This window comes from Plecotus auritus, assembly GCF_963455305.1.
Source record: "Plecotus auritus genome assembly, chromosome: 1".
NCBI classification, from domain to species: Eukaryota; Metazoa; Chordata; class Mammalia; order Chiroptera; family Vespertilionidae; genus Plecotus; species Plecotus auritus.
In genome coordinates this window covers 20,750,774-20,778,198 of record NC_137770.1, presented here as the reverse complement: position 1 = coordinate 20,778,198, position 27,425 = coordinate 20,750,774, and the positions used below count along the sequence as shown (strand labels likewise).

The window sequence follows — 27,425 nt, the reverse complement described above, 5'->3', positions numbered from 1 at the left end:
GGTGACCGGGAATCGAACCCAAAACCATTTGGTGTATGGGATGACATTCCAATCAACTGAGCCACCAGGCCAGGGCTCAAATACATTTAATTACTCTTAATATTCTAATGGCATTCCAAGACATTTCCATTGACAAGTCCATGATATGAATTCTGTAGTCCTGATAAACTTATGAATGTATGATGTTGCCCTTTAGTTAACAAACTGAATATGATGTTAGACACGGTATAACAGTTTACTGCTAATTCAGAGATGAAGTTTAAAGATTTATTTTCTGCATTTGATTCTCACTCTTATTTCTTGTTTTCTTGAGAAAAAAAAATGTATTTTGTTTTTTCATTGTGTATTAATTTTTTTATTATGTATGATGAAATACATATTGTAAGAACCATCATGCCTCTAGTAATGTGTTCTGTATAATTAAGATGAGTTATTAGAAAAGTCCAATGATTAAAACTTTAATTGTGTAACTTATTTTTATAGGAAGTTTACAGAGACTCATCTGAAAACCATTCCCAGTCATGCATTTTCAAATCTGCCCAATATTTCCAGGATGTAAGTCATTTTTTTAATATCAAAAAGTTTACAATTGTGACATGCTATGTTCCAAATGTGTTCTATCCAGAAAAATAATCTATGTATGTAATGTATATGAAGTTTTTATGTATAAAATGTTTATTTTGTTTTGCTACATCTCCATTCCCTAATTCCTAAGTGATATTTTTAAGCTAAAATAAATTTTAATTCATTTGCTCTTGAACATTTAATAATTCTTAATATATTTTAATATATCTTGGGATGTGGCAAAATCTTAGCTGGGAATCTCTCCCATAAACATATTTCTCTGTCTATAATTGATCTATCCTAATTACCGATTCTTGATTCACTTTTTACCACTAGTATGAATGCTTACATTTTGCCATAAATGTAGCCAATGATGTCTGATTTCACTATTACCTAATATAACTAATTCCTAAGTGAGTATTTCTAGTCCTGACCTGTTATTAGAAGCTAAGGCCTGCATTACAACCTTCCTTCCAAATATCATGACTTTGATGTCCCACAAGCAGTACACACTCAGTATATCCCAAAATAAACTCTTCATCTTCCCCTAAACTGCTCCTTCCCTACTCCTCCTTTTAACAGCACTATCATTTAGTGACTTGTAAGCTAAAAACTTCAAATTCCCCTACAGCTCTTCCTTTTCCCTCATCTCCTTTATACAATTGCCTATTCTGTCTCTTCACTTGTCTGTGGAGACTCATATGAGAGGTGTATTACCTGTATGATGGGGGGGTGGGTAGTCAGGGAAGGCTTCCTGGAGGAAATGGCACCAAATTTGCAATCTGCATTATCTGGCTAAATAATTGAACAAAAAATAAGTAGAAAGAGAGTTCCAAGCAGAAGAGAAAAGCCTTGGCTGTCTGTGAAATTAAAATAAATTTCTTGAGGCTGGGAAGGAACAGTAGAGAAAAATAAGACTGGGAGGAGGTTAAGCAAGTACAGGGCCTGTGAATCATTGGAAGGAGTTTGAAATCTTCCCTAAGGGCCAAGCCACTGAATGGTTATAAGCAGGAAAGTGACAGATCAGATATTCTAGAAACCTTCCCTTGACTGTGCTGTGGACAGGAGTAGAAGAGGAGCAAGACTGAAGACAGGAAGCCAGTGAGGAGGTTGAATCAGGGTCCTGGGGAAGAGGAGATGGAGAACTGATGTTGGTTGTGTGGGAATAAAGAAAAAGTGGCCAGATGTGATAAATAAATAGGAATACATAATAAACTAGAAAGTTGATTGATTTGGAGGGGGAGGGAGATAGAGAAGAATTTCATTCAATTTTCTCAGACACCTGTGTGGTTGATGAGCATATTTGCCAAGATAGAGATGTTTTCTGTACATTTGCTGTGGAGATGCAGGGGATAAGTTCTGAATTCAATTTGGGGCATATGACATTTAAGGTGCCTTTGGCACATCAAAGTAGACATTAGGACATAATTTTTTCACTCATTCATTAAAGAAATATTTATTCAGTCCATATTATGTGTCAATTGTTGTTCTAAGAGATAGGCATATACCAGGGAACACATGGACAAAGATCCATGCCCCTTGGAGCTTGCATTTGAATGGAAGGAAATAGACAATGAATCAACAAATTATATATATACTAGAGGCCCGATGCACAAAATTCATGCACAGGGGGTGGGGGGGGGGTGTCCCTCAGCCCGGCCTGCACCCTCTCCAATATGGGACCCCTTGAAGGATGTCCTACTGCCAGTTTACAGGGACCGGGCCATGGAGGTTGTGGCCAGCCTGGGGAAGGGGCTTTTTTTCTTTTCTTTTTTTTTTTTCAGTGCCTTCTTGAGTGGAGGCCAAGGCCAGCTGGAAGCAGGTATCTGGGATTTATTTATCTTCTATAATTGAAACTTTGTAGCCTTGAGCAGAGGCCAGGGCCAGCCAGGGCAGGTGGGAAACTTGGCTTCTTCCATCGCCGGGGGCAACCCAAGCCTCCTGCTCACTCTGTGGCCGCTGCCATCTTTGGTGGGTTAATTTGCATACTCGCTCCTGATTGGCTGGTGGGTGTAGCTAAGTGATGGTTAATTTGCATGTTTCTCTTTTATTAGTGTAGATACTAATTTAGAAGGGACTTGTGGATATGATAAAAAGAAAAAAAAAAGCAGAGTAAGGAGAACTAGAAGTGGGTATGTTGGGGTCCTCAGGGGGAAGATCTGGGTGGACACTAGACTTGAGAGTCATAATCAGGTATTTGTAACTTAGAACAGGGAAAGGAGTCAGTAGAAAGGGAGAGACTAAAAAAAAAGTGCAGAAAGAAAAATTTTTAAGAGCACCAAGGAGCGGGACTGACCTTTTACAGAAGATGGTGACTTTTTACAATGCAATAAGAAAGTAATAGTAAGAGATGGGGCAGGTGCAGGTATATTAATAGGCTTATTGGAAGGAACTTCAAGAAATCCTTATCTCAAGGTTTCTTTCCTTTCCATAAATTATTAAAAGAGCATACTCTCAACCATAAAATAAAATTAAAAAATAAAAAGAGTATGTACTAATATTGAGGGTAGAGCTGGCAGAGTTAGAAATTTGAAAGGTTTGAAATGAATGTGATGAGCAATTAAAGAAAGCAGATTGACTGAGATATTTGAAGGTCTTGCTGAAGATTCCTCCAGGGAGACTGTGCTAGATTCTCCAGTCTGGGTTAAGTGAGCCCTGAACCCCATCAAAGCATTTATCACCCAATATGTTAATCCCATTTACCTGCCTATACCTCCCATTGCTATGAGTTTCTGGAAGCTAGGGAACATGTCTGCTTGGTCATTTGTTGAATGAAAGCACACACACATACATGAATAATCATCAAAGAGGTGATATATCTAGGGGGCAACAGAGAGATCACCAAAGAGACCCTAGGTAGGTTTTCCTGGGACAGTACAAATTCTCACCTATTATTCTGGCATACTATTAGCACCCTGTCTTAACTCACAAAAATATCCTGTTTTGCATGATAAATGTTATGTTCACCCTAGTGGTTACATAAGACTTAAATGGTTAGAAAAAATTTGAGGAAGAAGTAGGATCTGATTTTTCCTGGTTATAAAAATGGGATTAGCAAGTAGAGAATCACTCCTTTCATCCCCCTGATAAATGGTTCCTACATGTTGGCTCCCCCAATAAAACCTTGAGAAAGCTCTGCACCTCTGAACTAGCAAAGTCAAGAGAAAATTTGGAACAAATGGATATGATGCAAAGTTAGATGAACAAATTCGCAGCCTTCAAAATTAACCTTGTCTTTCAGATTGCTCAGCTTCATCCATTATAAATCCCCACAATCTCTACACAATTAATTATTTTCAACATCTCCTATTACTTTCTCTATGTTTTAGAGATGATATTTGGATCAAAATAATTTATGTAACCTTATCCACAAGTGGCAATAGCTTGGCAGACCTGATAAATCAAAAGGATAACTATTTATAGACTAGCCCATTCAAAACAAAAATCACAGGACCTTTAGAATATTCACAATAACCGTGGTAAAAACTCAAATGGAGCAGTCAGAGGTCTTCTTAATAACATTGTGTTAATGAAAATATTTTACTGACAGATTCAGTATACGCCAGTGGTTCTCAACCATGCCTACACGTTAGAGTCATCTGAAAAGCTTTATAAAATAAAAGTGTTTGGCCCATCCCTCACAAACACTGACTTAATTGTCCTGGACCAAGTTTTAGACATTTCTATGTTTTAAAAAACCTTCCAGATAGTTCAATTGTATGGCCAGAGTTGAGAATCTTCACTAGAGCTACATGTGAACATCATCTGTCAATTGTTAATTTTCCCAAATGTCATAGAAATGCCTCTCAATAAAAATCAGTCACTGAATTTGGCTGCGTTAGTCATTCTCATTACAAGATGGAATTTGAGGAGATTATTTTAAATGTCATTCCTTATGTATTCTTATAGTTAGACATTTCTCTTTCCCCCGTTTTAGTACTTAAAAACTTTTATTTGTTATCTTTTGCTCCCAAAGTTCAAAACAAACCTTGAATTTTCAACTTCATCAAAATCAAGAATAGAAGTATTGAGATAATATGTAGTCACCACCCTCTGGAATTTTCCACTAGAGCATTGTGGATTTTGCCTCATCTTCTTTGAAACTATCTAATTCCATGCTGTTAGGTACACCATTAAAAATGCCTCTTATTCATTTTTTTCCATATCTTTCATGTTCTGCTCTTTTGAGTAACTCACCTATTCATTCATCCACTTAATACATATTTATTGGGAGTCTACTACATGCCACACACTGTGAAAGGGACTCAAGATTCAATGGCTACCAGAAACCAACATAGGTCTCCATTCCAGAGAATTTTCAGTGTAATGAGACAGCACAAATCAAATATCATCCTAACAGTTGCCAAGTTGCTCTGTGATAATTAGGGAAAGGAATTCATGGTAATGTGAGGATATATTACAGAAAATTTGACCCAATCAGGAAATTTGGGGAAAGCTTCTAAAGGAAGTATCAGTTAAATGAAACCTGAAAGATCAATAGGACTTCATGTATTGGGAAACTTTCAGGGGTCACCGGATCTAAAAATAGTAGTAACTAATTATAACATAATTAAGAAGAAACCATGAGGATTACATATGTTTTATGATCTGGGAGGCCCCTGACAAAGACATTACATCAAAACAGTATGCTTGGAGTTCACAACCCTACTAACTTTTTACTTTGTCTTATATTTTTGTGATGTTCAGCTACTTATCCATAGATACAACTCTGCAGCGGCTGGAATCACATTCCTTCTACAATTTGAGTAAAATGACGCACATGTAAGTACAATGAAAAATGGAGCATAGACCCAAGTTACTGCCCCTCTCAATTGCTAATTTGGGGGTTCCAGACGGCAGTGACAGTCCAAGTATGGCTGATGGGAAGACCATATGGGGAGATCCTTAGGTTACATGATGATGCAGAAGGGCCCATCTGACCCTAGCCTTCTAGCAATCCCCAGGCATTGAACCCTCCAGAATAATCCAGACACCAGCTGAATATCAACCAGTAATCCCAGTGGATTGCACATGGAACAGAGGAACAGCCCAGTTAAGCACTGCCTGAAATACTAATGCACAAAATTGAGCTGTATAAAATGATTGTTATTTTAGCCACTTTGTTTGGGATAATTTGATAGCCAGGCCATTATATATCAGTTAACAATTGGTAAAAGACACTGAGGATTGGCAAGAGAAAACTGCAAGACTGGTAGGTCTCTTTGTAAGTTATTGAGGGTCCTAAGTGGAAACACACCAAGTTTTTCCTGAGTTTTAAACTTCAGCTGGGATACTATTTGGCCCCAAAAGTGTGTATCAGATAAAGATTTATACCTGTACTTGTATGCATGCATATTAGTATAACCAATGTACACAGACACTGGGGTGGTGGGGGAATGGCTGGGGAGAGGGGGTCAATTGGGAAAAAAAAGACATATGTAAAACTTGAGGCAATAAAAATAAATAAATTAAATAAATAAATAAATAAAGATTTATACCTGTAAAATTAAATACTGGTCACTTCCATCTTCTATTTCATTTCTTCTATAACGAAGTCAATAGCATATAGATGGTTGCTGTTTTGCTCCTAATAGCTTCCAACTACTGAATGCCTTCAGAGGCAAGCACTCTGCTGAAAGTGCTTCACATACACTGTCCCATTTAATCTCACTAAGCCTTAGTTTCCCCCATGTAAAATGAAGATGGTAACACACAGCTGACAGAGCTCTTGCCCACGTTACTCAGCTAAGAAATCACAATCGGAATTTGAAACCAGTAGTGTCTGCCTCCAAAAGTAATGCAAGCCCATAATATCTCTTTAATGAAAAGCAGACATAATTAAGGAAACCACTGCCTTCAGAAGGATGTTTTTACTTTTATGTGAATTTTTTAAAAATCACAAGTAAATAAAAATTCTACAGCTGGGTAGGTCAAATGTGTGGTTTTTGGCAGATAGTATGATAAGATTTAATTTTGCTGATTCACTAAACTGAATCAAGTGGTTTATTGGAGGTCTTAGAACACAAGACTTAGTCCCAAGTATTTTATAATCACTAGAGGCCCGTGCATGAAATTCGTGCCCAGGTGGGTGGGGGCAGGGGGTCCCCTCAGCCCATCCTGCACCCTCTCCAATCTGGGACTCCTCGGGGGATGTCTGACTGCCGGTTTAGGCCCAATCCCAGGGATTGGGCCTAAACCGACAGTCGGACATCTCTCTCACAATCTGGGACTGCTGGCTCCTAACTCCTCACCTGCCTGCCTGCCTGATTGCCCCTAACTACCCCCCCCCCCTGCCAGCCAGATCATTCCTAACCACCTCTGCCTGCCAGACTGATTGCCCCCAACTGCCCCCCCCCCCAGCTGGCCTGGCCGCCCCCAACTGCCCCCCCGCCAGTCTTGTTGCCCCATGCAGCCTGCTGTTTAGTTGTTTGGTTGTCCCTCACCTACCCCCCTGCTGGCCTGGTTGTCCCACGCAGCCTGCTGTTCAGTCATTTGGTCATCCCTCACTAACCACCCCTGCCAGCCTGGTCGCCCCATGCAGCCTGCTGTTCAGTTGTTTGGTCGTCCCTCACTAACCCCCCTGCTGGCCTAGTCACCCCACGCAGCCTGCTGTTCAGTCATTTGGTCATCCCTCACTAACCCCCCTGCCGGCCTTGTTGCCCGAGGCAGCCTGCTGGTCGTTACTGTTACTGTGATGGCATCCCAGACAATTTGCATATTCCTCTATTATTAGATAGATAAGAGTAGCAACATGTATCTTCCAGGCCATTTGAAAAAATCACTTTTATAAAGTCCTATTTCTAGTAGAAAATCTGCTGATAAACTTACATTTTCCTCAATCTGCTTAAAAAATCTGAACATTTACAAACTATTTGAATTAACATCTATTATTTTTAATTCCCCAATAAATTAGAAGATGCACCAAAATCATAAATATCACCTTTTGGTTACAGATTATTTTCCCCCAGTTACATAATGGAGTGTTAGTGGTAAAAGACTTCATTGATAATTATCAAAGTAGAATACTAAGATTTCTTTCATTGAAAAGCCTTGGTAATGTAGGACAGTGGTCGGCAAACTGCGGCTCACGAGCCACAGGCGGCTCATGAGCCGCAGTTTGCCGCTCTGTTGACTAATAAGTTTGCTGACCACTGATGTAGGAGATCACTTATTCTGTGAATTTATAGGCTATTACTGAAAATGAGAGCTAGTTTAAAAATCAGGACTTAAGCAGCTAAGGATATATTCCAAGAACTTTGTCAGATGTTATACTTTGTGACCCAGTAAGTTCATATCTATAAATTTCCCCTAATAAAATAAACAGAGGAGAAAAAGTTTGCATAAAAAGCCATCTGTCTCAAAGTTAATCTATAATAGCAAAAATTTGGAAAATACTCAAATGCTGAGCTAGGAGAATGGTTTAATATGAAACACTAAGCAACCATTGGATTTCTATTTTTACAGACTATTTGATCCCAGAGGAAATGCTTTTGACATAATGCTACTTTAACATAGATATACTAGAGGCCCAATGCATGAAATTCATGCAAGAGTAGGCCTTCCTTCCCCCGGCTGCTGGCACCAGCTTCCCTCTGGCACCCGGGACCCGGGCTTCCCTCCAGCCACCAGAAGTCACCCAGGACCTGGGCTTCTCTTGCAGTCCTGGCTTCATCCAGAAGAACGTCCAGAAGAACATCCAGAAGGATGTCCAATCTAATTAGCAAAATATATATATTAGAGGCCCAGCGCACAAATTCTGCACCTGTGGGGTCCCTCGGCCTGGCCTGCGGGATCAAGCTGAAACCAGCTCTCTGACATCCCCCAAGGGGTCCCGGATTGCGAGAGGGCACAGGCCATGCTGAAGGACCCCACTGGTGCACGATCGGGGCTGGGGTGGGATGCAGGAAGTTGGCCATCTGGTAAGAGACCACGGGAGGGCTCCAGAGTGTGTCCAGCTCATCTTGCTCAGTCAGATCGGCCGGACCCCAGCGGCAAGCTAACCTACCAGTTGGAGCATCTACCCCCTGATGGTCAGTACACGTCATAGCAAGTGGTTAAATGGCCTTAGCATATCATTAGCATATTATGCTTTGATTGGTTGAACAGATAACCAGACAACTGGATACTTAACATATTAGGCTTTTATTATATAGGACACTTAACATATTAGGCTTTTATTATATAGGCCCAGTGCACGGGATTCATGCACTGGTGGGGAGCGTGGCCTGTGGGGATTGGCCCACTGTGGGAGCACCACTCATCCCGGCCAGCCAAGCAGTTGCAGCAGGAGCAGCTGCTCATCCCAGTCAGCTGAGTGGCGCTCCCACTGTGGGAGTGTGCTGACCACCAGGGGGAAGCTCCTGCATTGAGCATCTGCCCCCTGGTAGTCAGTGCGCATCATAGTGACTGGTTGACCAGTCATTCTGGTCATTCTGCTGTTCATTTGCTGGGCTTTTATTATATTGGATGTATTATATCCTATATAGGATTACTAGAGAGAGAGAGAGAGAGAGAGAGAGAAAACCACAGCTGGTTTTCTTTGAATCATGGAATGATGTTTAAAACTTTTTACCATGTATATACATTATCTGTATAGTCCATTGAAATAAACATTTTAAAAATTAAAGTTTCCTTCAATATGCATTAATCTTGAGATTAATACTTGATGTTAAAATACATGGGTGATTTATTATGTTATAAAAACCTATCATAAAATATTACTTTAAAATTAATTTACCTGATTCTAGTCCGTTTTTTTCCTTTAAATTTTTTTTATTTAAAAATATCCTATATAATAAAAGCCTAATATGCTAAGTGTCCGGTCGTCCGGTGACTGGTCGACTGTTCAACCAATCAAAGCATAATATGCTAATGATATGCTAAGGCCACTCAACTGCTCGCTATGACATGCACTGACCACCAGGGGGCAGATGCTCCAACCGGTAGGTTATCTTGCTGCTGGGGTCCAGCCAATCCGGACTGAGCAAGAGAGTCCAGACACGCCCTGAAGCCTTCCCACGGTACCTCCTTAGCTGGCCAACCTCCTGTGTCCCTCCCTGACTCCAATCATGCACCAGTGGGGTCCCTCGGCTTGGCCTGTGCCTTCTCGCAATCTGGAACCCCTCGGGGGGGGGGGGGGTGTCGGAGAACTGGTTTCAGCCTGATCCCGCAAGCCAGGCTGAGGGACCCCACTGGTGCATGAATTCATGCACCAGGCCTCTAGTAATAAAATAATCATTTATAGAGCCCTCACTGTGTGCTAGGTCACATGTCAAATTTCTCATGGGCATTATTTAGTCCTAACAAGAGTCCTATGGAACAGGTGCTGTTATTGTCCCTATTTACATATGAGGAAACTGTGGCTCAAAAAGGTCAAGGAACCTGCCCAGGTTTATGCAGCCAGCAGTGGCAGAGCCAAGTTTCAATCCCAGGTCCACCTTACTATTTAGCAATAGATAGTAGCCAACTTCTGGCACATGCTACATGTGGATGAACCTCACAGACATTATGCTAACGGAAAGAAGCCAGACATGGACTACATATTTATCATCCCATTGATATGAAATGCCCAGATAAGGCACATGTATAGAGATAGAAAGCACATTAGTGGATCCTCGCATGGCAGAGAGGGTGGGAATTAACTGCAAATGGGCCAATGGTTACTTTCGTCATTGATAGGCCCTAAAACTGGATTGTGACAATGGTTGCACAATTCCACAAATTTACCAGAAATCATCTAATTACTGCTATATACCTGCAATGCATGAATCTTACAGAAACTCTCCTTTACTAAAACCATTAAAAACAAAATTCCAAAGGCCAGATTCTAAGTCTTTGAATTGTCATGACCAACAACTAAATGCAGGTTCCTTTAGGCACCAAGCCTAAGGAAAGGCTGTGTGCGGGACCCTCCATCCTCTTCATACAAGCACAGGGAGCGCCTTGAAACTCTTAACCAATCTAGTATGTTGACTACATTTAATTTTATCAATGGTAGCCATTTCTAACAACTACTAATTTCACTAATGCTAACTGTGATGAGCATGCATATAAACCCAACCACGTAAGTTACAGACATACGTGATATCACACCATATAAGTTCCAGAAATACATGATATCACACCACATGTGCTGAAGAGTCTTAAATGACTGACATAGGAAAATAAACCCAAGGGAACTGTTGACACTCTCGACATCTACTGCCTCTGAAATAGCGATTAACAGAGAGCTCTCACCACCCTCATTACCTTGCTGCCATCCATCTCATGCACTTAACCTCCCACCCAGGGCCAGGACACTTGCTACAGTGAACAATAAAGATTTCTGCCTTCCACAAGCCACTGAGGCGGCTTTTCTTTCCTATTTACATCTGAGAGTTTAAAAAGGCTCTGAGACTGCAATTAGGAGAAAAGTTGCCCATAAATTCAAAGGAACCGAAACTAAGCAAAGGATGTGAGGAGGCTGAACAGCTGCTGTATCCCTGTGAGGAGCCAGCAGTCCTTTATTGCCCATGACTCCCGGCAGGAACCGTCCATGGGGTGCCACGTCAGTGTGTATTCCTCTCATGTTAAAGCTGACTTATGTTGTTTTATCTTTGATAAGAAAAGAAATGGGTGTATTATGGTGAATGTGCTCCTTGTAACTTTTATAGAGAGATTCGGAATACAAGAAGCTTAACTTACATAGACCCTGGTGCCCTAAAAGAGCTGCCTCTTCTGAAGTTCCTGTAAGTATTAACTCCATTCCAATCCCACTTTTTAAAATTTTTTTCTAGATGATTATGTTATTATCTACCAGAATTCTCCCTAGGATGATGTGGGCCAGGACCATTTGAGTGGTTTAATTTCCAAGGCAAATCATATCCTATGACTTACTCCCCACCTTTTCCCATCAGGCAAGGTATCTGGTGAAATGGTCCACATTTTAGAAAACCGGTTTAAAGGTCAGCACATACTGCTGGGACCAGATACCTACTCCCAGAAACATGAAGGAGAAAATGCCATCATGTATAGGGTGTCCCCCAAAATATAATTAAATAATTAGAAAGGCAGTGTTTATTAAAATACATTTCCTTTTCGCCCTAGTTGCTTTGGTGCAGTGGATAAAGTGTTGGCCTGTGGACTGTAGGGTCCCAGGTTTGATTCCGGTCAAGAGCACATACCCAGGTTGCAGGCTTCTTCCCATCCCAGGCCTTGGTTGAGGTGCATGCAGGAAGCAACCAATCCATGTGTTTCTCTGACTTCGTTTTTTCTCTCTTCCACTCCCTCTATAAATCAGTGGAAAATCCTCAGGTGAGGATTTAAAAATAAATAAAAGACATTTTATTTTCAAAATTGAGCTACCAGCTGTTAAAGTGTGCATACAATTTGGGGGACACCCTGTATATATAGTCTTTAAGTGGAGTAGAACAAAACAAAACAAAACAAGAAACCCCGAGAGCCTCCTGAAAAAATGGGTATCGCAACAATAGTAGAGTGGCTGCTACACAGTAAAAATACCAAAGTCACAACGGATAAAATCTAATCTCTTGGAGGTTGTAGGGATAAAAATGGGTGGGACAGCACCTGCTGCCCTGCTTTGGTGACACCTTCATCATATCTCTGTGAGAGCAGGAACCACATTTGTGTTCTCTGTTGCTTCTTGACTGCTGAGCAGAGTATGTGCTCAACAACAGTGTGTTCACTGGATGTCTACATGTGGTCTCAGGTCCTCCAGGCACCCGCTGGAAGAACCCCTTCCACCTTCCCTCTTTCTTGCTCACATGCATTGTAAAAGAGAAGAAGGCAAAAAAAATTATGAGAAAAAAAAGAATCAACCTTAATCCCAATGCCCAGAAATAATCACTATTAACATAGCTTATTTCCATCTAGTAATTTTTAAATATAAGTATATAGCCATATGTATTTTATGAATAATAGTCTTTATGGATGAATTGAAGTTATCCAGGAAAAGAAGGGGGTTGAGGTAGAAGAGAAATACAGATGGATGGAAAAGCATGGTAAAGACACAACGCCATGGAACCACATGGCTTACTTGGGGGAACTATGAATAGTTCAGTATTGAAGAGGTGGGAGTGGGAGATGCCAGAGGAATAGAAAGAGACATTGATGGGTTATGTGGCTGAGGGGTATCTGGGGAGTGACAAAAACTTATGGGAAAAGGCAGTCACTCCTGTATGGACTTAGTGTTTCAATCAATCATTCTTTGATATGATGATCTCCTGCTATGTGCAAGGCTCTGTGGGGAACACAGAGCATAGTAAAGCATTGTCCTTGCCTTCAAAAAGCTTACGTTCTAGTTGGGGAAGATACTATATATGACATTGAAAAGTTCCTCCCATACAGGAGAATAATGGTAAGTGAAAAATGAGAGGAACATACATTATTTGGGGGTACAGGCCATTAGAGAAGACATCAAAAAGGAGATGGACTTGTCTAGGGTTTTGAAGAATAGAGGGGTCCTGCTACAAGTCCCTAATCTGGCATTTCAGCCCTTTCCTTGGGCCTTTTCCCCCTGCTCTTCCATGTGAACTGCTATTGCAACTGAACTAGCTTGTTTCCTGTGCTTCAGTTATACCGCATGGAACCTCATGTCTCTCCTTTATTATTTGCAAAGTCCTATTTGTTCAAAGTCCCATTTGAGACCGCTGGCTCCTGCTTTGTCTTCAAATCCTATGTCTTCCCTCTAGAGCAGTGGTTCTCAACCTTTCTAATGCCATGACCCTTTAATACAGTTCCTCATGTTGTGGTGACCCCCAACCATAAAATTATTTTCGTTGCTACTTCATAACTGTAATTTTGCTACTGTTATGAATCGTAATGTAAATATCTGTGTTTTCCGATGGTCTTCAGCGACCCTGCTAGCGGTTCTCAACCTGTGGGTCGTGACCCACAGGTTGAGAACCGCTGCTGTAGAGCCTAAGACCATCGGAAAACATGGTCGCGGCATTAGAAAGGTTGAGAACCACTGCTCTAGAGGAAGTCAGGTCAGAATTTGCCTGAGAAGACACACCAGTGGAACTAGAGTTTTCTCTACTGGAAGACTTTCTGTAAAGCTTCACTGATAGTGTGTAGATCACACCCCATCTGTTTCTACTACCTACATTCTAGTAGCTGCAACAGATGTTAAACCAACTAAATCTGGGAGGCATCAGAACCTGAGAGTGTTTGTATTCATGCTGTTCATGCACATCTTTTCATTTTGGCATTTTGCCCTGATGATACAAACTATGGAAAGTGAGGATGTGTTTGGTTGCTTTCCTTCCTTGGCTGGACACACTTGTTAAATGGTACTGCTGCCATGGTGCCCCCAGTGACTGCCTTGGGAAAAGCATTCTTGGCAAAATAATGAACACAATACATATAATGTATATTTGGAAAGAGGAAGCTTTGCTTGGAGTTGGTTAATTGTATTGTCTTCCTTTCCCATCCTCCCTTTATTTTATCCCCCAGACACAAACAGGCACACCCGCAATGTGCTCCAATTAAAATAAGGAGAGAGAGAGAGAGAGAGAGAGAGAGAGAGAGAGAGAGAGAGAGAGAGAGAGAGAGAATGCCTGAATTCCTTTTCCTAGGAATCTTACTTGGTTCAAATAATCCCAAGATTTTTCTAAAAAGAAAACATGTTTTGACACTGGTGAACAAGATTAGGTTATTCCACTGGAGGGAACATTATCTCATCCAAGGATCAGAACTTTCCCGAGGCCAATCAGCTATTAAGTGGAGGCATTAGGATTTGACTACTGCCTGACTTCAGAACTCATGCTTTAAGCTTTTACATTATTCTACTTCCTATGTGTTAATTTCCTTTGCTAAATTCTGGGTTTTTTTCTTCTTTTTCATTACTTTAGTGGCATTTTCAACACTGGACTTAAAATATTCCCTGACCTGACCAAAGTTTATTCCATGGATGTATTCTTTATACTGTAAGTATGCACACATGCAATGTTAGGCAATATTTTATTTGTCCCTAACAAGGAATAGAGGCAACCATTAGTGTTGGTTGAAGCCAAAAAGAGCAATTGTTTCAAGAAAGGAGCAGTGATCAGCTGTGATAGGTGTACTGATAGATGACAGGTGGCAAGGACTGAGGAATGGCCATTGGGTTTAATAATGAAGGGCATTGGTGATCCTGATCTGGACATTTCCAGTGACGGAGAAGTGGTTAGAGTGAGCAAGAGGAAGGATTAGAAAGAGTGATTATAATAAAGTCTTTTGAGAAGTTTTACTGTTAAAATAGAGCAGAAAATGTTTCAGTAGTTTGTGGATATTGGAAGAAAAGGTTTGTTGTGGTTCTCTTTTAGTGGGAGAAATTATGACATATTTATTTGTGGTAGCAATGATTAAATAGGAGAAAATGTTGATGATGATGATGACACTTCATTTTTCATCTAGTTTTTTAATACTTTTAAACACTTCCTAATTCATTATCAAGGTTGTTCCTCTCAGCCATTTCATTAAGTCATAAAAGGAAGTTATAATGATTCCACTCTACAAATAAGGAAACTGAGGAATAGAAAACCTAAGTGATTTTGTCTGAGCAGAGTCCCAAGGAGTAGTCACTAGAGATGCTTAAACTGTTCTCTGTGACTTCTTGTTGGCCATGTGCTCTTGACTAAAACCTGTTACACACAGTCAAGTTGTACAGAAGTGAAAGGACGTATGCAGAGAGAATTACAGGTTGAGTTTTCACCACAATCAGCAAAACGTGAAGTGAAGGGATCCAAACTGTTGGGATTTTGCTAGAAAAAAATTGACTATGCTCCTTTGCAGCAGAAGAGCTCAGTTCAAAATACAGACAGTCTTCCAGCCACAAGGTTGGCATAGAAATGCCCTCCTGGGCAACTGCCTGGCAGTGTTTTCCAAGTGGAGAACACTTTAGAAATATTCATGAAATGAAATCCATTGATTCCATTCCTCCAACTCTTTTTAGGTGTTCCATATACTTAGAACACTCTACTTGCTATGGACAAAGTATTTGTCATACACTCACAAGAAATATCTCTGAAACCCACTAGCTCCTCTGGCAGATAAGGATTAAGTCAGGGGCCTCAGCCAAATCCAAAGCTCACTCACTGACTATACAGTTGGGGCTCTAAGTGCATGTCCATCTAGGATAGCTCTCATCACCTCGCTTAACCTAAGAGCCACCAGCGAGCGACTAAGTCAATGAAACTTAAAAAGAAACAAGGTTAAACTAAACTGTGTCAGGCTATTTATTTAAATGCAGATGTGCAGCAAGAACCCAGCTCCAAAAAATAAAAGCATTGTTTTCACCAAGTGTTTTTGTCCCTCTCTTGCAGGGAAATTACAGACAACCCCTACATGACTTCCATCCCTGCCAATGCTTTCCAGGGACTGTGCAATGAAACCTTGACGCTGTGAGTAGTGTTATAACTTCTCCATTCTACAAATGCCAACAACTGAATTTTGATATGAAAATCGTCATAGTTTCACAGCCCATCTAAGAACCATACTACCTTATAGTAAGTGCTCTGTGGTCTACCAAGGGTTTCACATAAATAAGTAAGAGTATGGCCCTGTGGTATGGGACTCTATAGATGACAAAATAGTCTAGGTGACAAGACAACAGTATTCCCTTATAGCCTGCATACTTTATCTATAAAGGGCCATTTATGTTTTACAAATCACATGGCCTTAGTAGTAACTGCTAACCTCTGCCATTTTAGGGCCCACTATACACACTAACGAGCATGGCTATGTTCCAATAAAGTTTTATTTAAAGAATAGGCAGTGAGCCAGATTTGGCCTGGAAGCCTTATAATATTTTGTATTTAAGTATCTTCAAGTGTATAATTCTCACATCTTCATAAAAGAACTCTAGCTTGCACAAAAAAATTAACTATCAATGCTTTCTCAACCTCTGCCCAGTGTCCCTGCCCATGGCAGTCTTCACCTAGGACACCTTAGTTGTATAATTAAACTCATGGTGTAATTATCTAAAACAAGCAAAGATTACCTCTTAGTTCTACACATGGGATAAATCCAGCTCTTCAGGGTACTCCTTTTAACATGGCCATCTCCTAAGTGTTTCTCACTGGGTTAAATATAAAGCTATTTCATCAGCCCAGCAACCTTTTGATTGGGTATTATTACCATATTTTTACAGATAAGGAAAGTGAGGATAATAGAGGTTTTGAAATTCTCAGGATGACATCCTATGAAGGGTCAGAGCCAGGTATAATTCCAAATTTGGAGTCTGTATTTATGCTTCTTAATGTGTTACACAGTGTACAGATAATGGACGACAGTAGAGATCAAAGTGCCCCCTCAACTGCCACTAGCTGTGCCTGATTGTGGTCATGGCTGCCTTCTCTTTCTCAGGTCAATATCACCAATAATGCCCATGCATCTCATTGTAGACCAGAGTTCCTACAGCTGGGGCTCTTCCTGCACAAAGGGTTGTGTTTTGGGTGAGTGGGAAGAATGGCTTTTGAGGTTAAGAATCCTGAGTCCCAACAGCTCTGCAGCAATGTGGTTTCAGCAACTTAACTGCATGTTTCATTAACTTAACTAGGAAATAGCAGTTCAGTCCAACCCCTGGAATCATTATATACATTAACTGGTTGAAGAAACATAGCAACAAATTAAAACATGAAAATTTCCACAAAAGGACAGGGCCTATCTACTTCCTTAAATTTGTCTTTGAAGTTCAATTTAGTTCAGCCCACAGCAAGTAAGCATTTCATCTATGATAAGCCCAAAGAATAAAAATATAGATAAAATACAAATGTGAAATAGCATTTGAAACAGAACAATAAAGCTTATGCATTCAAATTAACAATATCTTTAAAAGTGTTGATTTTTAAAAACTGCAATCATTCATCCATTTTTTAAAAAATTTTTTAATTGATTTTTAGAGAGAGAGGAAGGGTGAGGGATACAGAGATAGAAACATTGATGAAAAACATCAATTGGCTGCCTCCTGCACACCCCTTACTGGGAATTGAGCCCACAACCTGGGCATGTGCCCTAACTAGAAATTGAACCAGTGACCTCTTGCTTCATAGGTCGATGCTCAACCACTGAGCCATACAGACTGGGCCATTCCTCCATTATTGACTTTGGGTTAACTATTAACTGAAACCCTATTGTTTTTTTAAATATATGTACAACATGTTTTAAAATGTCTTAAATGATGGCAGATCTTTGTTCCTCAAAATGAACCTGCTTCTGAGAAACAGTGTCAAGTTACTAGAAGCAAAGTCTGGAGAATGGGAATTAAAACTGAGAAATATTATTCTACATCCCCAACAAGACATACTGTAGAGTTTTCTTCTGGGCTCAGATGTGGGACCCAAGAACCTTCATGTACATTTCTGATACTGAATGAAGCCCAACCTCAGAAATGGGCCAGCGTCACCTCCTATAGGTCACTGATTTCTCCTTGCTCTGTTGTTTGCAGGAAACTATACAACAATGGCTTTACTTCAATCCAAGGACATGCTTTCAATGGGACAAAGCTGGATGCTGTGTAAGTCAAGGGTAGCTATGGAAACCTCTATCATCCCCCATCCTCCCATCCCCAAGAAGGACCATCCAATGGGTTAGAATTCTTCTAGAGATAGATAGTTTCTGCCAGCGCATTCCTAAACTGCAGAGCTAGTGTGACCAAGACTTGGCGATGATGTTAAGGAACTTGGCAAGAGCCAGCTTCAGTGGACACTTACATGGACTCCAATTCTAAATCCCAAAGCTCTTACCCACAATAAAATGGAGCACCATGGGGTCATTTTCAGATATCTTGTAGGAATGTGTGTCTCAATGTTTATCTACTATGTGCAAGAAGTAAAGGAGTATCTTTAAGTCCAAAGCTGTTCAGAGAGTAAGATTTTTCTTTTAGATTCTTTTTTCTGACATGTTTTTGGAAAAAGGATCAGTTTATATTTGATTCACTCAGAAAGAGCTTAAAAGACATATCCAACTTTTGCCTTCTCCCTAAATTAATAATGCCTAGAACAGTCTGTTGGCAAAAAGACAGAGATTGACATGAGTTTCTGTGATTGTTGTACTTTTCTGTAGGGTCTTTGTGGCCCCCAGGATCTATGCTAGAGCATATTTTGTGTCTAGGAGCTTGCATACTGATTTGGCCATACTTCTGTGTGCTTTAACCTGATATTCAACAAATGAAAAATAGCTTTAGTAGAGTCTGCTTCCCACAGTACAGTAGACGAGTTCATTTGTAGGGCCTTCCTACTACAAAACTACATCATAAATTTAAAAAAACTTACAAATATTTTATTTCATACCTTCAAGACAGGCAAATAAAACAACCTAACAAATCAGGAGCTGCCACCAAAGTGATCAGTGTTCACAAAAGGTGTCTTTCCTTAGGTGTAGCTGCAAACATCAGTACTGCCAGAATAATCATTGCAAAATCCGAAGGCTTATAATTCTAATATATATAATCAACCAGGTAAACTTAACAAGGTTGATTATATATATTAGAGGCCCGGTGCATGAATTCATGCATGGGTAGGGTCCGGCCAGCCTGGCCAGGGGGAGGGGACATGGGCGATTGGCCAGCCTGCCTGCTGGTCGAACTCCTGGTCGAGGGGACAATTTGCATATTAGCCTTTTATTATATAGGATGTACACTGAGTGGCCAGATTATTATGCGTTCAGAGATCATAATAATCTGGTCACTCAGTGTAAGTATGATTTCCCCTAGATTTATTACATTTTTAAAATTATAGCATTTAATTTTGATGTTACATGATCTAACCAAATATTTTCCTCTTTGATTCAACTATTCCTAGAAAGCCTGACCCTGAGAGAAATGATCATCCCAGAAGTAGGGTATTGGGACTTCTTAAAATAATTAAGACAGTTTGTAAATACTTAGAGTATAAAAGATTTCAGAAGACTGTCACATTGTTCTGGACATTGGGGACATCAAGAGATTATCATTAAGGCAACAGAGAACCTCATTAGCAAGAGAAGGGGTAGGAACAGTGAATAAATTTTCAAACAGAGATGATAATATGGTTTTTTAATTCAGTGTGTCCAGGTGACTCTTGTCTGAATCAAACTGACTTTCCAGAATGATGGACGAGAAAAAGAACCAGAAACCAACCATGGATACAATATAATTCATTTCTAAAACTTCTGCTTCTACAGCAAAAAAGAAATTTAAGCCAAAGATTAGGATCTATGCTTTAAATTATTTGCTTCTTTATTTTTCCACATTTAGTCATTGGAAGGAATCACCCTCCATCATCTTCAGTTGCCATTTTTTAAGGATAGACATTTGGTGCATAAAATTCAGAGTTTAAGGTCTACAGAGCAATGATTCTTAATACTGGCTGCCAATTTGAATCACCTGAAGAGATTTGGAAACACTGGTGCCTAGATTTTTTTTACCACCAGACATTCTGATTTCATTAGTCCAGATGTAGGCAGGGCGTGGGGATTTTAAAATCTCCCCCAGTGTGATCAACGGAAAGCAAACACCAAGAACTACTAATGTGGAAAACCTATATCAACCTTCTTGCCCTAATCATCACATTTTACATATGAAGCCCAAAGTGAACACGTGGCTTTTTTTAAATGTGTGTGTGTTGTTGGTTTTTTTTTTTTTTTTTTTTTTTTGTGTGTGTGTGTGTGTGTGTGTGTGTTTTAACCTGGCTTTTTAAATTTGAAAGAGCTGTCTAGATGCCAAGCCAAAGCCAAAACCTGGATCCCCTGGTTCAAGACCCTTCCCTGTGTTCTGCTATAATTCATCATTGCTGACTTACCAACCACCACCAAGGCCTGTTCACCCAACTCCACCTTGACCACTTGTTTCTTAGCCCAGGAGAATGTTTAGACTTCTTAACTCAGCCTGAAATACGGAAGCTAAAACATCTTGCAATTGGGAAGAAGAGTGGACTTATGTGAGAGAAAGGAGGCCACTCGAGACAAGACACAACCGGAAGTTTCAGAGAACAGTTATACCAAGGAACAGGGTCATTAGTCAGTAAAGACCTGACTTTACCCATACACCAACTCAGCGAGCTTCCAAATACGGTCCTTCAACCTTGAATGAAAGGTTGGCATGACAAACAGTTATTAAATTCAAAGAATTGGGGTTGAAGTTGGGCCACGTATATTGACCATTTTCTTAAAAATATCTTATACCTACTCATAATTGGCCTTAGATCATGTTTAGAGAACTACACAAAGACTTCAAGAGATTTCCAAAGTTGTATCTTCTATAATTAGGATACTCTGCTGGGCTAAGTGGATCTCAGTGTATGGCTTTGGCCATAAAATCAGCTACAGAATATCAAAGGAGTTTAGAGACATTTTCTAATGAAAAGAGAAAAACTTACAAAGAAACAATAATTTCTGTCCCCAATTCTCTTCTTTTGTTGGTAAGAGAAGAAATGGGGTAGGAGGGAGTGTCCCCAAACTGTGTTCACTGAACTTTCTTTCCATTGTAAATTTATTAGTGTTGCTTTTTAAAAGCTATTCATGACCACCCTGACTAGGTGGCTAAGTTAAAGCATCGTCACATACACCAAAAGGTTGTGGGTTCGATTCCTGGTCAGGGCACATACCTAGGTTGTGGATTAGTTTCCCAGTTAGTATGAGTATAGGAGGCAACTGATCAATGTTTCTCTCTCACATCAATGTTTCTCTCTCTCTCTCCCTCTCTCTCTCTCTCTCTCCCCCTTCCTCTCTCTAAAAAAGTCAATAAACATACTGTTGGGTGAGTATTAAAAATAAATAAGTAAATAAAAAATAAAAAGCTATTCATGACCATACAAAGTTAAAGTATCTAGATGGACTAGCTTGGTCTTTTAATAGAGCATACTGAATTACTCGTATTCAAGATGGGGATACTGCATGTAGAATTTCCTAGGAAACTCTTGAAGCTCTGATCTTTTGGGGTAATGTTACTCAAGAAGATTCTTTTAATATACCACCTTGTTGTAAGGCAGGTAAACTTAACAAGGTTGATTATAGAGGTGGCCTGTGTAGAATCTGAGAGCTCAAGAGAGTTTCAGATCATCTGGTGGTCTTCTGAAATTAAACCTATGAAGAAATTATGTAGGGAGACTCAACATTCCCACCAGCTTTCTCCTCAGACCATCTCATGAGCTCTTTGAGAGGCCTAGCTGATGGCAGAGTGTTGTTCTATTGATGATGGATTTTAATTCACTGGTGCCCTGAATTACAGTCTGTTCTAGTCATTGTAAACATCTATTGAAACATAGAAAGAAAGCAGTGCACCATCTCATCATACTTTTTTGGAATTTTCATGTGAAAATATTAAAGTTATTTGGAGGAGTTCAACCAATGTGGGAAATATTTCTTAATAAAAAATCGTTTGTTTCTTGATTTTTAAAAGTTTAGATCAAAGACTAGCAAACTCATTCTGGAAAGGGCCAGAGAGCAAATATTTCAGGCTTTCTGGGCTATAGGATCTCAGTTGCAGCTGCTCACCTCTGCCATTGTAGTATGAGAGCAGCCATAGACAATACATAAACTGGGTGCAGCTGTGTTTCAATAAAACTTTATGTACGAAAACAGTCAGCAAGCAGGATTTGACTGGGTGGGCATAGTTTGTGAACCTCTGGTCTAGGTAAAGATATTCGGGGAGAATGGCCATTGTGTGATGAAATATTCAGTCTATTTCTCCCAATTCCTGATAAAGGTTAATGGACAAGCATGGAATAAAGATAAGAAGTATCTGGATAAAAATATTTTGGGGTTTGAAAGTTCAGATCAAATCATAATCAAAAACAAAGATCTTTTTTTTCCTCCAATCAGTATTTTGAATCCAAACTTGAAACTCTCCCCCTGTTATAAAACAAGGTTCCATCTCTTCATCATTCTACCCTAAGTTTCTGATTCCTAGTTGAGAGAAATTTATTTTTTTCTTAGCTTTAGCCCTTCATTAAAGGCATCATGTAAATCCAAGACAAAATCAAGATGATCATGACAAGGAAGGCCTGGGACTAGAGAAAGATAAGAGTTAACCTGTAGAAGGAGGTCAAGATTCCATAGCAATAATGAAATAGTATTCACTTTGTGATTTTTACACAGGACTGATGCCTCTGTTATCAATGCTAATTGTAATTTCAAACTCATCTACACACATCAATATCCCATGATTATCCTTAGTGTTCAAATTTCGCACATAGCATGCTAACAATTTGGTAAATTCTCCAAAGTGTGTTCAAATATCTCTAGGTTCAAATTTAAACAATATGTCATCCAAAGAACATTTATTCCCCATCATCGGCTTCATGCCAGTTTACTGAAATTAGCAGCTTTGGCTTCATTGAGACCCATTTTTGTTAGTAAAACTGAAGAACACGCCTGCAGCCAACTTGGACAAATTCCACATTGAGAATGAGCGCTGGTGCCTCTGCAGCAGTTGGGTAATTAGTTAAAGGTTCACAAAAATCATGGCAGACGTGGAAGAGCACGTGGTCCTGTGATTTCACATGGAACCAAGCTCTCTGTCATCACTCAGATGTGAAATTAATAAAAACACAAGCATCCTCTGTTCCACAGAAATTGAACTGCAAGTAAAGTCACATGTTCATTCTTTGGAACCTCCTTTCCATCCTCTCTTTCCACCCAATCTGGTGTGGGAATGTGCTGCTTATCTCAAAAAGTCTAATTCTCTGCATTGTATTTTCTATTGTCAAACTCCAGTAAGTAGCTACTATCTGACAGTAGACATTTGGGTGTGGGGGAGGGGAATACCGTTTTGATGTGCTAAGAATGAAACACTAATCATTATGAACAGGGAAGTCAACACAATTCATGTACTAATTAGCATCGCATATTAGCTGATTAAAAGCGAAACACTGCAGCTTAGAGCACTGAGGAAAAGATGACGATAGAGAAGATTATAGGATTAAGCAAGCCATTATTTCTCAGTAAGTGTTTGAACAGCTTGTGGGAGATGCTCCAAGGCTGGCTTTCTCTTCCTATTGAAACCCTGTGTATTTTCTCACCTGTGACTGTTTACAGACAAGTATCCTGATTTCTGCTACCAAAGGATTTCCACAGAGCAATGAGGGCTGGGCAAAGGTTCCCTTTAATTCCAAATGACAAATACTATGGCTGGGGACACTTCTTTGGTGAACCGTAGTTCACCAAAGAAGTATTCCCATGAGTGTCTCACAACACAAACAGGTGCCAGCCCAAGTGTCCCCTACCGGAATTATGGAGACACAGGCTAAAATTCCATCTTGGAGCTGAATGTGTCTGAGAGAGCAATGCTCAGCAGCAACTACATCTTCCCTTGCCACAGTGTCACACTTCTCCCTCTGACACACTTCCTCATCTAAACATAATACAGAGGGTGCCTCTAGCTAGGAATTTCCCAGCAACTAGACTTTCTTGATTCATCCAACATGTTTTCACTGGATGGCTGGTGTATCCCAAGAGTGAGGCCATAACATTATATCCATAGTACATACTGAGTTCTTCAACACCACTCCCCAACTAGACTGACATTCCCAGGAAATACTATGTGATACATGGGGCCAATTAAAGCACTTCTTCCTGGCTATTAAAGCTTATCTAGATGTTCCCCCATCCAGTCCTTTAGATTCAGATGGAAGCTATATCAAACATCTGAACCCAAGGTTAAAAGCTAAATAAGGCAGCCCTCCACATGCTAAAGGCAGGGGGACAGTTTCATTTCTAAGCACCCAATTATCTCTAAGAGGTAAAGTGCCTACACAACCATGTTGGTTTTAGAGAACATAGCCTCCCCCAAGACTCAGTTCATCTCCGTTCAAGTTGGCTGTGCCTTCCCTCCATCCTCCTTCTCCCCTCCTGGACTCTGGCTGGCTTTCCCAGTTTGAAATCTCCTGCAGCATTTCTGGTAATCTACAACGCTTATCAACCAGCCTCCTTGGGGTCATATTGAATATCAGACAAAAACACTGCAGAATTGGACAAGCAATTATTTAGTCCTACAATGATCCCTAACGATGAGAGCAAGCCGATTTTCCCTCACGGCACTTGGGGTTGATGAGGAAAAACTGAGATGAGCTCACCAGTCATTACTTGACTTTCAGCGGTCTGGGGACAGAATGTGCTCTGGGAGCGGCATGGTCCAAAGAATACAAAAAGAGACACAAGCCAGTGTGGCCCTTATGCTGAGCTTAATTGGCCTTTTATGAAATCATGCTATTCAAGATCTTCTCTCCAGTTGTTTTCTCCAAGGTGGCTCTTTGCCTGCTCTATCACTGAGCAAAGGAACTCCGTGGACACATGACTTGAAGAAGAGTCAGACAATAATTAGATGAAGCCTGTGACTGAGAACCTTAGGTGATAGCCATTCATCCAGAAGGCACATATTGGCTGCTGTAGCATCTTAATTGGGCCCTGTATATGTATGAGATGAGCTGAGCCTTCCCTTTCAGACTTAACAATGCCTGGGAAGCTTGGCGTCCAGCCACTGCCTGAAAAGGCCATGTCTGAGCCACATCCCTATGGTTTGTAAACCATCTGCCTTGTCACAGCCATCAAAGAAGGTCAATTGGCCACCACGCCATATGCTGAGTCTTCTAATCTTTCATTTTCCATTCTTTTTCCCTTAAAGCAATCATATGTGTCACACTAAGCGTTTAGCAGCACCTACCTCACTATTTTGGAGGACAGATGCAATGGGTTTTTTTTTCATTTACATATTCATTCAACAAATAATTACAGAGGCATTGAACGTGGTACCAATGACATAGCAATAAATAAGACAAAGAGCTTGTATTCTAGTTGGGGAGGCAGATGATGAGCAAATAAAGAGTGTGATGAAATCTCATTTTGAAAGAGTTGCATTAATACAAGATAAGACTCATCATGAACTTGACATCTCAAGTTTATAGTCAACAGACCTGGTTGCAGAGAATAATCCAAGGAAAGTGTTCATATAGATTCTGCAAGTGATACTTTGTTTTCCCTACTGGATTAATGATTTTGATTCTTGGATTTGCTCTGGCAGATTTCTCCCTGGGTCATAAAATATTTCCCTTTGCAATGACTATGATGGCTACTACCACTGTTTTTCTTATCATTTTTATTGTGGTAAATGTTGATGTATGCTGAGAGCTGGAGGAATTCACTGCTCCCCAAATAGAAGAATCATGCACATTGAAGTGCAGAATCGAGCACATTGAAATTTAGGCATTAGCAATGGAGAAACCAACGGTCAGCATCTGCCTATAATCTTAACTGGAACCTGGATATCTCTAGGCCTTTGGGCCTTTTTAAAGTTTTTTGAGCATTTTACTTGCAAAATAAACACTGGTTTTTAAAAGTTTAAAAAAAAAGAGTGTGATGAGAAAACCTCAGCAGCGACTTTAGGAAGTTTACAACGTCAGTTTGAGACCTCGTGGTTATTGGGTTAATCCCTCATCCTGCCCAAGAAAGGAAGACTTCGTTGGGGTTGGTAAAACTCTCCTTCCTCCAACGGCTCTAGTTGGGACCCATCTCTGGCTCTGGCTGCCATCTCTCATTCAAAATAAGTTCCATCTTTGACAGAGGCCTGGAGTTGCTGGACCAGGAGAGGCTGAGGGCAGGAACCCCATGGACATGCTGCTTCTGCCTTTGCCTTCTGAACAGCAACCAAGGCTGCCTCCCCTCAAGTCAGCCACCAATGGAGCCACCCTCCTTCTCCTCACCTCTGATTCAGAGAAAGAGAGGAACAGCCAATTAACCAAGAAGGTTTCTCTGTGAGGGCTCTGAAAAAGGAATCCTCCTGACCATGAATCCTCATATCACACTATAATTATTAGCCATCATCCTTGAGAATTTTCCACCTTGAAGAGCAAACACCATAAACAGAATGAAAGAAGCATTATCTGTATCTAAGCATACCTCCTAAGGGTCTGCACTGTACTAATTTTGCACCAACAGGGGCTCACTCACTAACTCTTCAATTGATTAGGCTATGGGGTAAGTTATTCTAAACAGGCATAAACTTAGATCACTTCATAACAAGGATATATATGTGCTTTGTTTCTTTTTAGACAATTTTGTTCTCGAAAAAGGCTAGTGGGGAAAGCCAGTTTTAAAATGCTTGGAAGCTTTTATCCATTTGGAAGTAACTTTATGTTTCAGACTCACTTTGTGACTTAAATATATTTTCAAAAATATTTTAACCTCAAATGCCCCATGTGTTTCAAACTGGAAAGCTCAGTGTGCCCATCAAACCCTTCCACAAAAGATGTACTCTGTAATCTCATGTGCATAAGCTAACTCCCCAAAATAGGATTGTTAAAGAAAATATAGGTTACTCAATTAAATTTGAATTTCAGATAAACAACAAATCTTAACTTTTAGTATAAGACTGTTTCAAAAATTGCACGGGGGATGCTTATACTAAAAAAGTATTCATTGTTTATCTGGGCTGTATTTTTATTTGCTAAATCTGGAAACCCTATCCCAAAGAAGAGGTCTGAATCCCTCACAGTCCCCATCACCACTCACCACATTCACCACCTTCATTCCATTCCTGATTGAAGCCCAGTCTTCAAAAGTAAATGGGAAGCCAGGTCATGCGGCTCAATGGCTGAGTGTCAACCTGTGAACCTGGAGGTCATGGTTCAATTCCTGGTCAGGGCACATTTTTGGGTTGCGGGCTCCATCCCCAGGATGGGGCATGCAAGAAGCAGCCGATCAATGATTCTCATCATTGATGTTTCTATCTCTCTCTCCCTCTCCCTTCTTCTCTAAAAGAAATAAAAATAAATTTTCTAAGTAAATGAGAATACTGATAAATATTGAGAAAAAAATTGTAAATTACTTGGTATTGAAGATGATTGAAAAATACAGTTGCCACTGGCTGGGAAAACAGGGAATTAGGTAACTTGTGTAAAATCTATATATGC

General features: G+C 40.2%; 1 protein-coding gene across 1 annotated transcript in view; it reads left to right on the top strand.

The window, feature by feature from the left end:
* TSHR (thyroid stimulating hormone receptor) overlaps positions 1-27,425 on the top strand; it is a gene marked incomplete at both ends in the record, with an annotated part of 102,085 nt that overhangs the window by 52,540 nt on the left and 22,120 nt on the right. Inside the window, 6 exons of the mRNA XM_080674098.1 lie at positions 484-555; positions 5,272-5,346; positions 11,217-11,291; positions 14,415-14,489; positions 15,867-15,944; positions 17,990-18,058. Of these exons, the coding sequence (XP_080530224.1) occupies positions 484-555; positions 5,272-5,346; positions 11,217-11,291; positions 14,415-14,489; positions 15,867-15,944; positions 17,990-18,058 (444 nt within the window). The remainder of the gene's footprint in view (positions 1-483; positions 556-5,271; positions 5,347-11,216; positions 11,292-14,414; positions 14,490-15,866; positions 15,945-17,989; positions 18,059-27,425) is intronic.